At 33.2% G+C, this 17,446-nt stretch overlaps 2 protein-coding genes across 5 annotated transcripts in view; one reads left to right on the top strand and one right to left on the bottom strand.

Annotated features, from left to right (window-relative positions):
* Nucleotides 1–5,490, bottom strand: part of LOC126816855 (cilia- and flagella-associated protein 99) — a 35,026-nt gene extending 29,536 nt beyond the window's left edge. The window contains exons 1-3 of one of the 3 annotated variants that reach the window (XM_050543631.1): nucleotides 5,368–5,490; nucleotides 2,468–2,624; nucleotides 1,184–1,328 (exon numbers count right to left, since the gene is read on the bottom strand). In XM_050543631.1, coding sequence (XP_050399588.1) covers nucleotides 1,184–1,328; nucleotides 2,468–2,581 — 259 coding nt within the window. In that variant the 5' untranslated portion in view covers nucleotides 2,582–2,624; nucleotides 5,368–5,490. Of the gene's footprint in view, nucleotides 1–1,183; nucleotides 1,329–2,467; nucleotides 2,625–5,163; nucleotides 5,230–5,367 lie in introns of those variants that run through there. The other 2 variants (XM_050543630.2, XM_050543632.2) reach the window with 2 other exon arrangements.
* A 267-nt stretch (nucleotides 5,491–5,757) lies between these two features.
* LOC126816866 (uncharacterized protein ZK1073.1) overlaps nucleotides 5,758–17,446 on the top strand; it is a 101,815-nt gene continuing 90,126 nt past the window's right edge. For both annotated transcript variants that reach the window (XM_050543657.2, XM_050543656.2), the window contains exons 1-2: nucleotides 5,758–5,913; nucleotides 6,119–6,169. In XM_050543657.2, the coding sequence (XP_050399614.1) occupies nucleotides 5,899–5,913; nucleotides 6,119–6,169 (66 nt within the window). In that variant the 5' untranslated portion in view covers nucleotides 5,758–5,898. The remainder of the gene's footprint in view (nucleotides 5,914–6,118; nucleotides 6,170–17,446) is intronic.

Here is a 17,446-nt window from a genome sequence, read left to right as displayed (position 1 = left end):
AAGGGACAATCCAGATTTTAACAGAGTCTTGGCAATAAAAGTCTGTGTACGTCTGTGTATTTACCTTGTCTTAAAATTTCAGCTCAAAATATTGAGTCGTTTTGATATGAACGTCAAAACCACTTATCCGGACACGTAACCCTTTTCTGGTTACGGGTCAATTGTTTTGTTGGGTGACCCAATGTGCTGTACTTGATAATTTCACCTACACATTATTTTTATAAAATAAAAGTCTGGTTTTATCCAGACATATAATACAGCCTAGGACACCGTTCTCCATTTCTAGATGAAGACTGACGTGTTTAAGTTGTTTGAAAACGTATCATGTATATTGAGTTAATTGCTCGGCCCTATGGTGGAAGAATTTAAGGGCTTTTAGTCTAAATTTAAGCAGTTTTATTCTCCAAAATATAATGGATATTGGGCCCTTAACTATAAATCTATAAACATTATTTTTTCACTATGTTATTCCCCCGACTGACCAAGTTGGCGTCCTTACTGCGCTGCTGCGACTGTAGGCCTACAACGACCAGAAAATGCACAAGGTCGCCCGGAAACGTGAACACAATGCAAGACAATGTCCCCAAAAAATTACAAACAGGTATGATCGCAGAACCTTGGCGTTTGTTTTGAACATGCTCAAAACAAACGCCATGACTCGTCGATCTTTGGCAACCATGGAGACGACAGCACGATTTCTGGCGTTTCCACCATGCTTTTACCAAGTTTATCTTGATCTTGGCGCGATCTGACACCATTTTCCGTAGCAGCACAGTAAGGACGCCACCCCTGTCTGACGGGGTATTACAGAATGGAATGGGGCTCAATATTTTGTCAGCACAAATACTTTGGTCATGATGAGACAAACATATTTTAAATTTTATTTCTATGGTTACATGTGTAATGTGAGACAGAAGAGAATATTGCCCAGGAGGCGGCATGTCAGCTTACTTCTCGTAGATTTTCAACTACCAAGGGTTCTTTTAAACTCTGAAGGATTCAAAATTCCTAATCTTTTAGAGGCATTTTGTAACTAGATAGAGCAATGAACTGTATAACACATACTTATGGAAAAACAGCTACTGATTTATTTGGGCAACATTTCAAAGAGTATTCTCTTAACAGACCATTCGGCCATTTAATCCCCAGATTTAAAAAGATTGAATAATAATTATATATGTACCTGAATAGAGTCCTTGCTCAGCTCTTAATGCTATTTTACCATCTTTTATATAGAAACCATCTATAACAACTTTAATAACTGATGAATATCTAACACAACCAGAGAATACTTCAATAACAAATGTTACAATATCTTCTTCTAAAATCTAAAAATATGTTCATTATTATTGAATAAGTATTAATGTTCAGTTAAAATAGGAAATGTCTGGCACTGACACTGTCAGGCTTAAACTGAGACTTTGTCAGGCACTAATTGAGACTTTGTCAGGTATAAATTGAGACTGTCTGGGATAAATTAAGACTTTGTTGGGTACAAATTGAGACTTTGTCAGGTACAAATTGAGACTTTGTCAGGTACAAATTGAGACTTTGTCTGGTGTCTGGTACAAATTGAGACTTTGTCAGGCACAAATTGAGACTTTGTCAGGCACAAATTGAGACTTTGTCCGGCAAAATTGACACTTTGTCAGGCACAAATTGACACTTTGTCAGGTACAAATTGAGACTTTGTTGGGTACAATTGTTCACTGTTTCAGAAACTCAGAAGGAAGTAAAAAAAAATAGAATTGACTGACATAAAGAGAGAAATCATTGAAAGATTGACGGTCAGAAAGAGAGAATTCATTGACATTTGAAAGAAATAAATGAACAACACACTGTTCTGAATAGAAATATGTGAAGACTTGTAAATTAATATACCCATATTTAAAACAGGATTATCAATCTTAAAAACACTTAGAAATGAAATGGGTTTAATGTCCTACTTTGTCATATAATTAGAATGCTAACTATAGGTTAACTGTTTTAACATCTTAGATAGTAAGCTTAAACATACATCATGCAAGAGCTAAAATGCCTATTGCAGGTCCATCTTTAGGCCTGAAATGTTATCTAAATTATTAATTAGACATTAATTAACTTATCCAGACCATAATCAACTCTCGATGTCATCGCTGCCTGCGGTCCTGCGATGTTTATTGGATTAGGTTCCGATTTCCTGTTCGACTTCCATTCATAATTTAATCATGAAGTGGATAATCAAGACTATGTTTTTTATCGTACCGACTTTAGTAATGATGATGATCAAGGCTAGGCCGAAAATTCAATCGCTAAAATCTGGGTTCTGAGTGGATCAATTTGACTGAAATTTTCAGCAAATTCCCTTATTGTTATCTAGATTTTAACTATTATAATGAGAACTGCCAGCTCTTTATCTAATCTAATCTCCCATAATGTCTCTTTAAATTATAAAATATATTAGAAACACATATAGATATTTTTTTACCTGGTTATTTTCAAAATATTGTTGAATATGCTCTTCTACAGAAACCATGCCACTATCATATGTGTCTAATATATAAGAACAGTGCTGTAGTATCTGACCGTGACTTAAAGCCATGCTGATAGATTTCTTATACAAAGGTAATACTTGTGATGCTAGACTTAATACAATAAAAAAAAAAGCAAGAACATTCCATAAGTATCATGCAATAGTTAAAAAGGAAATCAGAAGGAAAATATCAGATAGGATGAAGAAGTACCAGTGATAAAAACTTTACTTTGATAATAAATTGTGATGGAAGATTATCAAATAACATGTACCCCCCACCCCACCCCACACACACACCCGGCTATATGTATTTGACAAGGTCAAATGCATATTTCCCCAAGGACACAAGATGTAAACAGGGTTAGGGCCCATGATTATTGCCGAGGATTGTGATTTAGGGTTAGCATAAGACATACATGTAGGGCTAGGTCTTGGATTCGGGTTAGGGTAAGCGGTAGCCTTGTTTACATCTTGTGACCTTAAGGAAATTATGCGTTTGGCATTGTCAAATAGATCTAACTCACCCACCCCTGACATCAATTAGTGTGACGTATATCAACACATGTCAACCAACAAGATTATTTTGTTGTTGTCACATCATAAGTGATGCCATTTTACCAATCTGATTAAAATACAGATTTTGTTTCGTTTCGTTTTTATACTTTCGATGGCCTACACTACATGAATATCTTACAAGTTGTACTCCAAGGTCGTGTCAGGGGTCGTACGAGTTGCTTTTGACCCTATGACGTCAGACATTGATTAATCAATCATCGTTGACGTTTCAAGTGGTTTACCCACAGTTCCGTACATGGCACGCCAAGAAGGCGCCGTAACAGACTGTTTCATTGGCTTATCCCTCACTTCAACCAGATTCTAGTGTAGTAAAGACAAGTAAAACGAATTTTGAACTATAAAATACGAAACGAAATAGGACCTGTGTTTTAATCAGATTGTCATTTTACCTGACTACCTAAACATTTAATAAAGCGCCAAATTTGATGTTCATGTTCCACATCAAACTATAACTTTGAAAAAGATGGCGGTCAGGTTAAAATATTCCATCAGATGAATATATGTGAACTTTCTGTAAAAACTGCAATTTTCAATGACCTAGGAAGTGATTTCACAAACCGTGTAAAACATAGGATGTCACAAAAGATGCCTAGTTTTGTTGTTGTCACGGGTCATGGCATGGCTATCTTTGCTCTGGTTCATTAATAGCCTGCTCAGACGCTTAAGATGAACTGGTTTAAAAACCCTGGGGATCAAACAGTATACCGTTAAACCAGTTTAACCTTGTCAACTGTCATCTGAACGCAAATGTGGGGCAAATAAGCCAGTTTAAAAACCCTGTCTTTGAGAAGGCTTTTTATTTTAAACTGGTTCATCTTGGCCGTCTAAACGGGTTGGCTTAAAAAACGTGTCTCCAGCTTGCGTTGGACATGCGCAGTACGCAGTAAGTTATATTCCTGGGAAAATAGTGGCTTCATGCAGTGCCAGGGTTATCAAAAGCATGTTAGAACTAAATAAAGAATAGAAAACTACCCATGCATAGTTAACTCTAACCTCTGACTGAAGAGTTCAGAATAGTTATACTGGTTTGGCTTGTAGCCTAGTACATATCTTAAAAATCCTGGCGATTTTGAACTGGTTTAAAAATAAGCGTCTGATCGGTATATTAGTAACGCCAAGAAAAAACTACCTGTGTTTACGTTTACGTTACCAGACCAACCCTCGAATTTTTTTAATCTGGCCCAAATCGCCTACCCTGAACTTTTTTTTTTTATCATTTCTTAGGTCCTATAAATTGGTGTTGCTGTGGTTTTCTGCAGACACTGAAATTTTGGTATTATAACAGTCCAAATCAGCATTATTTTACAAAACCTTATTCAGTAATGAAGCTAGAAATGCTAGGAAATAGATAATAAACACTTTTCCTGTACCTAAAAGGACATCATAAAGGCTATCGAGTGCAACGATGTATTTTATTAAAAGATTAGTTCTATTCAATCTTAATCCACATACCCTATGAAAAATAACAAAATTCCAACAGACTGACCCCATTTTTTGTGGCCAAGTAAACACAGGTATATTTTTGTTTGGCCTAATAAAAAAAACAAAATTGGAAACTAGAGAAGAACAACAGATGACAAAGCTATATTTGTTTTTAAGGTACATATCTTTGTAAGATATGATTGTGAAGAAAGACTATAAAGAACCACAGCAAATTACAAATATAAAATGATCAATACCATTATCAATTATAATATACACATGATCATCACATGTATGAATTTAAATCCTGTCATTTCGTGAAATTTAATTTTGCATACCATACTGGTAGTTTAATTAACTTTAAGTACAGGCTGATTTCTTTAGGCATTTATAACATGGATTACAATTACAAATCACAATTTTCCTCAAATTCAAAAACATTGTACTTAATTGAAATTGTGTAGATAAATTTAAAATTATTTATTTTTCTAACAGTGTAACACTACAGTAAATACTGAGTAATTTACTAATTAAATTAATTAATACAGCTTTTGTGTTCCAAATAAGTTTGCCACTAATTTTAGGACACGATGCATAGATAAAAATCATTTTCAAAAACGGCTAAATAAAAAGATGAAAAATAATGTAATTACAGCGCTGTTAAATCAATTCCAACTCATCAAAATGTGATATGTCTTGGTCAACTGTTGAAATTCTAGAATAGCAAAGCCATACATGGGGGCTGACATATTGGAATTGTCTAGGTAACGGTAAACAACATCGATTTTTTGCTGAAAATGTTAAAAATAGGTTAAAAAGACAACTTTCAACGCTTACATTACAAAATCTATACCTACTTTCTGGTAATTATCAAATAAGATTTAAATAAAACTGTATCAAAAGTGTTGTTTTCTCACGGTAAATAATTAATATCAAATTTTGTTTACAAACACCTCCATATTGATTATTTTCGTATCCGGGAACCCTGGGTAAAATTTGGAATTAATTCATGATCCACAAAAAATAACTAAATACTGTATTGATAATCTTAAATAGGCAAAAATCAACAAAATACAATGTCAGCAGTCATTAGTAAATAAAATATTTATGGAACAATAAATCTAGGTTCTCCGTAACTTAACGGGGGCGTGCCGACGATGAACTCCGTATGCAAATGAGATATCGAGAGTCCCGCTTTGGCTAAGTCTCGAATATCACTTTGTTTGACTTTTCACTTCATTGAAATAGAATGTTTAGCTTTGATAATCGAGTCTACATTGAGCGTCGCTCTTCGAGTAAATACTATCAACATAGCTTTGTGTTAGATTCAAGGAAGGCATCGTTACTAGCGTGCATCTTTATTGTGTTGTTTTAATTCGTAAGGAAATATGGAACCCGTTGAAGTAAGTAATATGTTAACAAAATTTATATAAAGAAATATATTTAACACAAATTTTAGAAATAAGACTGCCATTGCAAACGGCACAAATGTGTTAAAACGTCGGCCGAAATCCTGCAAGTACCAATTTCTGACTTTGTTTACTGGCAATACTGCCTGCAAATTCCAATTTCAGATAAAAGATTTGTTTTGATTTCTTAATTTTTCAGCAAAGGGAGATATCGGCGCCACGTGTGGGACGATTCAAGGTTTACATACAGGTAAGTTTCTTAATTTTTTGAAGGTAGAAAATACAGAAAAATAACTGCGCAACTTTAACAGTTCAATAAATATTCAGGAATTTTCAGCACGGTTCAATCGCTTACGGTACCGTGCATACAGTTGAATTTGGCACCGATTCAAAATGTATAATGTTCTTTCCCCGAAAGCATATATTTTGGGGGATTATCAGCAAACCTAGGAAATAAAAGACAATATTGACATATTTCATGAAAACAAAATAACACACGCGCATAGCCTATTATAGTGTTGATTCCAGAAAACGGGAATTTGAATTGCCTTTAGCTGCACGGGGGGGATATGAAACTGCTTACATGTACATGAATCGAATACACCATCTGTTGGCTATGGGGCTTGTGAATTGACGAGCTGCAACTAAAAGACCAGCGTGATGTTTTTCAATGAACAATCAATAAAATGAACTATTTTCGGCAAACAGTCAACAGTTAGTTCAAGTTCCAAAGAGATAAAATTCCTAAATAGAAATTGGAAACATTTTGCTCAGTTTCTTTCATGGCCTTACAATAAATATTGCACATATAAACCTACATGTAAGTTGCCACAAGGCAGAAATCTGTCTTATGATTCATTTTGTCCTAGATAGTATGTATACTAGTAGTCTGCACAAAATATAAAGTACATACATACTGCAGTTTTGTTTTAATGCAAATAGCTGAAAGTATTATACAAAGAAAACTATATGTTTTGGGGAGGATTCTAGATCTATATCAAGGAAATGATACAAAGTTAAAATGAATCAAGTTGATTAAGGAATTGAAATTTAAAACTTTAGAATTGTGACATTAAGAAGACAACATGCATTTACATTCAGATTGCAAAAATTATAATATTTTATAAAATCATTCTCCTAAAAAAATCACATCAATCATCAGACAACCCCTGTAAAACTTTTTAGTTGCTTTGGTGGCAATTTTTTAGTTGTAAGTCTACTTGTCTAGGTCTAGGATCAAAGAGTCATTTAGAATTTGTACTTGAGATGTTATTTTTATCTAGCCTATCATGATAAGATATACTAGGTGAAGATGATAGTTGGCCGCGTTAATATCATAATAAATAGCAGTTTAGAAATAAATTTTTAAATATTGAAAATAAATTTTTTAAAATATTGAAAATAAATTTTTGAAATATTGAAAATAAATTTTTAGAATGTTGAAAATTAATTTTTCAAATTTTGAAAATTATTTTTTTTTAAATCACAGCAATAATTTTTTCAATTAAAATTAATCAAAACAAATAAATTTTTTGAATATTGAAAATGAATGTTTCAAATTTTGAAAATAAAGTTTTTTTAATTCACAAAAATAATTTTTCCATTTACATGTATTCACATTGTTAAACTTTTTATATATAAATATGTACAGATTTATTGAATAGAAATTGTATATTATTATTTAACATGCACTAAAATCACACGGTCATGCAAGAAAGACAAACTAGATATTTGTCAAATGAGCTTTAATACCAGTTTTTCCAGAATTTTCTACAAATTTTATTTAATGGTTCAACGATTTCTGTTTTTTAATTGTAAGGTTTTGTTAGATGTAACACTATACTGATATTCAGATATCAGATAATTTCATTTTTATTACATTAATAAACACATTAATTAGAACCATATTCCAGTAGGCCTATTATATTTACAATGCACATGCATTTGCCCATGCATTACTATTAATGGTATCTAGAGCTTTACTGTTAGCCCAAACCACATGGTGTTTATATACAATTATACTACAGAAAGGCTACATGCTTTATAGCAGGTACGTGTTGTGCATGGACAAGGTCCAAGTTAACAAAAAAACCACATAGATTTACAGCTAGATGTGGTAATATTTGCACCTGACATTGTGTGAGTATATATCAAATGTTTGATAATACAAGTGCTTGTTGGGTTGTTTACAAAACACAGCTAATGGTACAAGTAGGTTACACTATATTACAGGGGGCGTGTTCTAGTGTCTGGGTTTGAAGGTCAAGGTTACTCAACATGTACATATCAATAATGAGTTGCTGAACAGAAAGCTATGGCTAAGCTTGCAAAAACAAAAATCTATATCCTAAATTGTCCTGAGATGTTCTTTTAGTATGGTGTATTTCAATGAAATGATTCCATATTGATTTCCAGTCTTCCACATGTATACATGTACATTGTAAAATTGTTTTCGGATTTAAATGAATGTCAGAATTTATTTTTTCTGAAAGGTTGAAGTTGTAACATCGTATTAAATCTGTGATTCCATGGAATACATGATACATATTTTATTATGATTTAACTTTTTTATTATGCTTTTGAATATTACATTATTATATGTATAATTATTACAATACATATACATGTACAATGTATACCACTGTAACTATTACAATACATATATACTACTATAATTATTACAATACATATACATGTATACCTCTATAATTATTACAATACATGTATACCACTATAATTATTACAAAACATATACATACCAATATAATTATTACATGTACATGTAACACTGTCTTCTCCAAAGTGTTTTTTTTTTGGGGGGGGGGGGACCTGGGTGGTCTAGTTGTTTAACATGTGCATGTGAAATCATAAGGTCTGTCATTGCGTCAAGCCATAAAATTGAACCATATGTTAGTCTCAAAATGACCGATTTTCTTTCCCTCGCTCTCTCTCCAAAGTAATTTGATATGATTGACATGCAAGTAAATTTAACAAAACCCCTGAATAACATGATAAGTGCATATTAATATTGGTGATACATATATAAGAATGTATATACTGTGTGTTATAATAAATATGTTACAGACAGATGTATTACTAAGTGTATAAAACATGAATATTGGATTTTGTCTGGTTAATAAAACTACCAATACAACACAACCCATGCTGTCACTTTCAGAAATTATAACATAGTTACATTTACTTATATCATAAGAACCAATAATTTACCTACAAAAATATATAATTGTTGAATAATTATAGTAATTATTGTTGTTACAATCTGATTTAAATACAGATCTATATTTCGTTTCGTTTTTTTATACTTTTGATGACCTACACTACATGTTTTAATCAAAATCTTGTCCTAGTATACAGCTCACAAATTCCAACACTGTTGCTTGTAAACTCAATATTTTAGTTTACAAGGGATCAAATATCAGGGTTTCTATATATATTTCTAATATTTGATCTGATACGTGTGTTTATTTGTTATTTCTGTACATGTATATTGTGTCTTGTTCGTAGATTTGTCTTGTGTAATTGTTTTTTAACCTATTCAAACAACTAGACACAGTTCCTTGCCAGACCCTTGGTCCTGCTAAACTGAAAAGTGGAAACTATACTCGTAAATCCTGATGAACTTTCTCGGCCAAAGGACGGCACCCCAGACCTCCTGTCTAGTGAACCAACGCCTTATTTCAAAGTATATGACAAGATAAGATTTATTGCACAGTTTATTCTTTTATTTATTTTTTAAAAGTGTTTTGATTCAATTCAATGTTACTAATGGGTTTTTTTTGAGTAGAGAAGCTTTCATAAAAACACAATTAGTTTCCGCTCTAAACTTTACATAAACCTAGCTATTAAAATACATGTATACAGACAATAACAGACGAACCTTCACTGAATTCTTCATATAATAATTAGTTGTCTGTAAGTAGTAAACTAAACATTATTACATTTTGAACAAGGAGATACTTAACTGAATTCCACAAGAGATAAAGCAATCTTATATGGTTTTTTTTATACCGTAATTGTTTCCATCGAGGTTCAAAGAGCCTAACTCTTTTATCAATGTTGTACATCCATAAAAATTATTACTGGAAAATGTAAAAACAAATAATAACCACAGAATAATAACATACACAATAACAGATGACTTTATGGATAACATTCATTAGATTTATTAACTGTAACATTTCAATGAGAATATACTCATTGCTCACCGTCATCATGCTTGATGATGCCAAGAGAGAACACTGATTATAATTACATGTACATACTCGGTACATATTTACAAATAAATACTGTACATACATGTAAGTAAATACTGTAGGCATACATACACATAGATACTGTACACACATAAATACTGTACACACATAAATACTGTACACACATAGATACCGTACATACATTTATAGAAAATAAAGGTGTATACATGGATACTGTACATACATAGATACTGTACATACACAGATACTGTACACACATTACACATAGATACTGTACATTATAGATACTGTACATTATAGATACTGTACATACATTTATAGAAAATAAATAATATACAAGCATGATAAAGTCAATCTAATCGATATGAAAATGATTCATAAAACAATCGAATATTGTATAAAGAAGATTAATAAATAATTAAATTGTCTGTAAAGTTATTGTGTTTATGTGTTGGACTTTGTACAAATAATCAATACCTTTAACAATACACAGTTACTTAACAACCATATTATAAATTTAAAAAAAAACAAAAAAACCCATGTTAATACATGTCAATAGCTTTAACAATAAACAGTTAAATGATAAAACGAAATGAAAAATCTAAACCCATGTTAATACATGTCAATAGCTTTAACAATAAACAGTTAAATGATAAAACGAAATGAAAAATCCAAAACTCATGTCAAATGTTTAACGTCCTACTGTTCTGCACCGACTGGCTAATGAAGACAGGACTATGCCAGACAGTGTGTTATGAAGAGAATTTTGCCTAAACAGCTATCAGCTGCACTGCAGTCTATGCTTATTTTGAATTCCAACTGTTATGGGTTCTTTTACGCGCACACTAATGTGTACACAGGACCTCATCATCCAGCACTTTCTAGCCAACACCGGTATCAAACACAGGACCTCTAGATTAGCACCCCTAGATTAGCACCCCAATTTCTTACTCGCTGAGTCACCGTGGCTCCAGAGTAAAATAACTAGAGAAAGAGAGAGAGAAATGGGGTTTAACGGCCACTCGACACAAACTAGGTCATTACGGGACTAACATGGTTCACCTTTATTTCAATAATTTGCTTGCACGTAGGGGTCTTTAGCAGTGGGAGGAAACTGGAGGACCTGGAGAAAACCAACGAGGTTGGACAGGCGACCCTACTCCTTGCCACGTACAACCGGGGATTCGAAACCACGCCAGTTGACTCAATGACAGGCTTTGTGATACAGCACGCACGTGCTAACCATTCGGCCATCCAACCCCCCCAAAATAACTAGAAAGTATGTGACAACAATATTAAAAAAAAAAAAAAAAAAATGAATTTCAACGAATGATTCCAATAAGAAATGGTCCCCGAGATGTATATATCTATTGCAATTTTAGTTATCTTTAAATGAAACTAATTTGTCTTGAAAGAAATGAGATGGATGTTATTGTAAGATAAACATATAATAAAATACCCTGACATTTTTCACAGAATCATCAATTTTCTTCTTTTTTACTTCACTTACATGTACTTTTAATAAAATTAATACATCTTTCATATAGCTCAGAATAAATCCCCCCGTTTTTTAGTTGCATTGCATTTTGACATGTGTGGCTGATAGATAGTGACCTTGACTGTCTCTCGACATGTATAGCTTTACATGTGTAAGTCATAAATATTAAGGGTAGTCTGACTTGAGGACAAAAATAAGAGTTATTTGAGACAATGTAAATAGACATATAATATGACATTTCTCCTTCAAATATCCTTATTTATGTAGGTATGGACCCTTTATATCCCTGTTTACCTGTGCTTTATATCCTAATAATGTCTGATACTAAATGTGGATTTGAAGGACATTTTAAATTGTGCTATCTAATGACTATTGACATGATTAAATGAACAATGCATGACATTAATTAAAATTGCTAATCATCATTTGCAGTTTTGATCTGCGCTAAAATGTACACAAATTGATTATTTAACATTTAGTTACGAAAACAAAGTCAATATATCAACAGTATTTGTAGATAATCAATGGACTTGAATTCAATCGAATGAAATAAAATGAAATTAAATGGGGTTTAACATCCTACTGTTCTGCCCCGTCTGGGCTAATGAAGACAGGCATACACCATATAGTATGCAAGAGGGAAATTTTGCCCGGACAGTGGCACTACGACCTACTCTTATATGGAATTCCAACTGCCAGGGGATCTTTTAAGTGCATGCCAATGTGTTCACTGGACCTCGTTTTATTTACCATTCGAATGACCATACATTGTCCCTTGCCAGACCCTCTGTACTGCATCACTGACAAGATGGAACCACGCTGAAAAATCCTCAGAAACTTTCTTGGGCAATACAAGGATCGAACACGTGACCTCCAGGTTAACGAGCCAACGTCTTACTCACTTAGCCACCGTATCCCATTTATAACATCTGCGGAGGATGTTGAATGTTGACATCTTTTCAATTCTTAATATTTTTTAAAATACTAAACAGAATAAAACCATGGTTGGACTGTTATTACTTTTAGAGGTTCAACTTTCACAAGTTTGCAAGAGGTCAAAACTCACTGACATGCTGATCAGTGACTTTAATGTGTTTCTATAAAAATCAGGTAATATACAGAATTACATCATCCAGGGCCCTCACAAGCCTATGTGACGGTAAATTTTAAATTGTATTTTAAATTTTCTGTGACACAATGCATACTATAACTGCATTGATTAGTGTCTGCGCTCAATTGGCTTTTTATGAGTAAAACATTTTTTAAAATACATAGAGGATATTTGTCTTTTTAGAGTGAATAACATATTTTATTTCATCGAGAAGCAAGAAAACTTATATTTTCACGAATGTGTAGCATGAGTGAAAATATAAACGTTTTCTTGCTTCGAGATGAAATAAAATATGTTATTCACGACAAAACGACAAATGTTCTATTTATTTTATGATTTTACAATTATTTTAGGTAAAAACAACATGGACTACTGCTAGCCAGTGGAATAACACTTTTATTTCACTGATAAAATGCGGTATTCCACTACTGATCATAAAATAAAATCTTTATACTTTTAATACTTTATCTAAAATCAACTTTTGTAAAAAATTTATTTCCCCTTCAACTCTCCAATGGATCGAAAAACCCTACAATTTATCTTGGAAAAATCATAAGTTTACCCTCTATATTTGTTGAAATATGAACTGATTTAGGGGACGCGAAGGCCAGTGATTTGCTATCCCAGCTTTCTAGGAGGCTAAATTTTCAAAGGGCCCCCTTTAAATATTTATGATATTTACTTTGATAAGTTGCCGCCCCCAAGATGTGGTGCCCCTGGGCATATGCCCCCTTCAGCCTCCCCCTATGTGATGGCCCGGACATCATCCCAAACATATACCTAAACCAGGAAAAATAACCATATTATTATATTAATGTTTGCTGGGATGTGTCTAACTGTTCAGGTGGTTTTAATCAGTTCTCTATTTACCTTTGTTGACTGACTGGCAGTGAAATAGATAAGCTGGAGAAATTACCTGTCAATCAATTAACACAACATGAAATTAGATTTCAAGTATTTAACATAAAAACACATTATAAACTTAACATAAACTATCTCATTTATTTAAATAATGCTCTTGCATGTTAGGATGGTGTGTTCCCACTTAGCCGGCAGACTGTTAATCCTTTGATTGATCTTAAAACTATAGTCTGTTTAAAAGTAGTCACTCAAGAACTGTTCACTAGTGTTCAGCGTTAATGAGCTCTTAATCCCTCAATAAAATTTATAAACCAACTAATTAATGACATTTTGAACACAGTTCATGCCGGCGTTATGATTTCAAACATGAATTCAATTCACTATATTAATATAAATAGATGGTCGATCTGTGTCGAAATTATATTTATTTTAAAATGGCAAACGTTCAGGTTAATATTCGCTTTATCTTTAATAATCGAGGTGGCCGATATTTAATACACAATGGTTACAAGTTCAGTATAAAGTCAAGCAGACCAAATGCCCTCCATTGGAAATGTTCAACAAAAACTTGTCCAGCTACTGTAAACACCAAGAATGATGTTCTTACCACTGTTGGATCCGAACACAATCATCAACCAATGCATTTTTATATGTGTAAATCATTTAATTTAATCATTTAATTTAGTTATTTAATAAATATTAAATTTGTTAAAATCAATATATTTTTATATGTGTAAGCTATTTAATGTTATTTAATAAAAGTTAAATTTGTTAAAATCAATACAGTTTTAGTCTTAAAAAAGATATGGACTATAGTTTATAACACCATTGTTCTAGGATTAACTCTGGATTAGCGGCAAAATTTGACATCAAAGCCTGCCGGCTAAGTGGGAACACCCCGTTAGGATCTTTAGCCATGGGAAAACCCAGAGAAAACCAACAAAGTTTGGCAGAGAAACCTATTCCTTCCTTGACTCAATGACAGACCTTATGATCTAAAGTGTACACTTTAGTCCACTCAACCACCCAACCCACTGGATACCTACATTTATATGAAGGTTAAATATGTATTGGACCTGTAAGCATTAAATAAAATAGGGTATTTCAATATGACCTTAAAAGTTGACAATGTATGCTAATTTTAACACATAGCAGTTGTAATGTTGTGTAGTGCAGGACAAACATATTGAATTACATCCGATTTTGAAGAGTGCTCTTAGATATTCAGGTCATTATTTCCTTGCAAAATATATTATGTGCATGTAACTGACCTACATGTATTGTGAAACAACTTTGAATATTAATATGTGGTACATGTTCTAAGTTGCAAAATAAGGTCACAACAGCAAGCAAGGAGCAAAAATGTTACAAACGCTGGGAATGTACATACTGTATTTGAGGAATGTTACAAACCATATTGTTGCTTAAATACAAATACATTGTACATGTATATGTTGCTGCATAACTAAAAGGATTCTGAATGCATTAACAAGCAACCTTCATGTAGTTAGGAAGAAGGGTAGATTCGTAACAGGGTAGGGGGCAAATGGGGGACAGCTGTGAAAGAACACATTTTTTTTTTGTCTGGGCTCTGGTTTATAATACCAGACCCTGATTTCTTAAAATTTATGATAAGAATTTACTCAAAATTGTTTGCCTTATTTTAACTAAAATATAGCCCTTTATAATACTTTTGCTGTCGTAATATATCAAACATATCAAAAAGAAACTATGCGCATTTTTTTTGTTTGTTTCTGGATCAAAGATATTTCTCATAAACAGTGATTGAAAGTTTAGTAAATTCTTAACTTAAGTCTGAAAATACTTTGTGAAACCGGGGCCTGTAGTGTTAATGATAACTTTGTTCAGGTTTATATTTCTTTCTTTAGATATTAATTAACTTATCCAGACCATAATCAACTCTCGATGCCATCGTTAGCCTGTGATATTTAGCAGATTTTAATACATTTGGATGATTTAACGTAAAAGTGGATAATCAAGACTTTGTTTATTATCGTACCAACCATATTAATGACGATCGAGGCTAGCCTAAAATTGAATCTGCTAATATCTTGGTTTAGAGTGAAGCAGTTTGACTAAAATTTTCAGTATATTCTGTTTTCATTATCTATTTTTTAACCGTTATAGCGAGAAATATCAGTTCTTTATCTAATCTTACCTAATACCCATTTAACTATAGATTAATGATAGTTTTATCAGATTGATCAATATTCACCTTGCTAGGCATGAGTAGAATACATGCATATTGATTATCTTTATGTAATATTGTTGTTTGGCTAAAGATACGGTCTATTTCCATTTCGATCTATTCTTAGTTTTCTTCCTGTTAAATTGAATAGAAATACAAACTTTCCCTATTAATTATTTAGTACATATAACTAATATTATCTATTTATCGCTACGTAATATTGTTGTTTGGCTTTAGGATACGGTCTATTTAAGTTTTTTTTTTTAGTGTTCTTCCTTAATCTATGGAGCCATGGTGGCTAGGTTGTTAAGACGCTGGCTCGCTAGCCTGGAGGTCGAGTGTTCGATCCCTGTATTGGCCGAGAAAGTTCATCTGGATTTTCCGACGGGGTTTTCACTTGTCAGTGGTGCAGAATGGAGGGCCTGACAAGGACAGCTGTCTAGTCTTTCGGATGAAACGAAAAACCGAGGTCCTGTGTATACATTGGAATGCACGTAAAAGATCCCTTGGCAGTTGGAATTCGATATAAGAGTAGGCGATAATCCCACTGTCCGAGCAAAATTTTCCTCATAGCACACTGTATGGCGCATGCCCATCTTCATTAGCCCAGTATAGGAGCAGAACAGTAGGACGTTAAACCCCATTTCATTTCATCCTTAATCTGCTATATTGAATATGAAGACAAACTTTCCCCATTAATTACATGGATCTAGTAACTGTTAACTAGTAGCTTAGATACATGTACATGTATGCATGCGTATAATATATTGACTGTCACTGTTGCTAGACATTGTCCATTGTCAGGACCTCAGCCCTGCAACCTGTTAAGGGCGAACCATGATAGAAAATCCCAAAGAATTTTTTCGATCAACACTTGGATCGAACACTAGGCCTCCAGGTTAGTGAGCCAACGTCTTACTCACTTAAGACACCATGACTCCCCAACTATTTAGCAACTAGTTGCATAGATACGCAGGGGGGTTGGATGGACGAATAGTTAGCACATGCACGCTGTATCATAAGGTATGTACATGTATCATAAAGTCAACTGGCGTGGTTTCGATTCCCCGGTTGTACGTGACAAGGAGTAGGGTCGCCTGTCCAACCTCATGGGTTTTCTCCGGGTCTTCCAGTTTCCTCCCCCTGCTAAAGACCACTACGCGCAAGCGAATTATTGAAATAAAATTGAACCATATGTTAGTCCCGAAGTGACCTAATTTGAGTGGAGTAGATGTTAAACTCTCTCTCTCTCTCTCTCTCTCTCTCTCTCTTCCATAAGCATGTGCATAATATATTGACATAATTTTGTTGTTTTGCTTGGATACAGTCTATTTTAGTTTCGGTTTATTCTTAGTTTTCTTTAGTTTTCTTCCTCCGTCTGCTAAATAGAATATCAAATATCAACACAAACTCTGTTTACATCCTACAACCTTTTACTGTCAGTGCAGAAATCTTGAATAGAAATTAAAATCATTCTGGTCGACTTAGGGTTTTTCTTTATTCTTCTACCAACCTCCATTCACAACTAATAAAATACACTGCATGCCTGTAGATTTTATCACATATTTTTATCAGTGTAGTAATTTCAAAGTTGGCGTGATAAGTGATAATTA

Source organism: Patella vulgata, chromosome 3, assembly GCF_932274485.2.
Source record: "Patella vulgata chromosome 3, xgPatVulg1.2, whole genome shotgun sequence".
NCBI lineage: Eukaryota > Metazoa > Mollusca > Gastropoda > Patellidae > Patella > Patella vulgata.
This window is presented reverse-complemented; position numbering and strand designations above follow the sequence as displayed.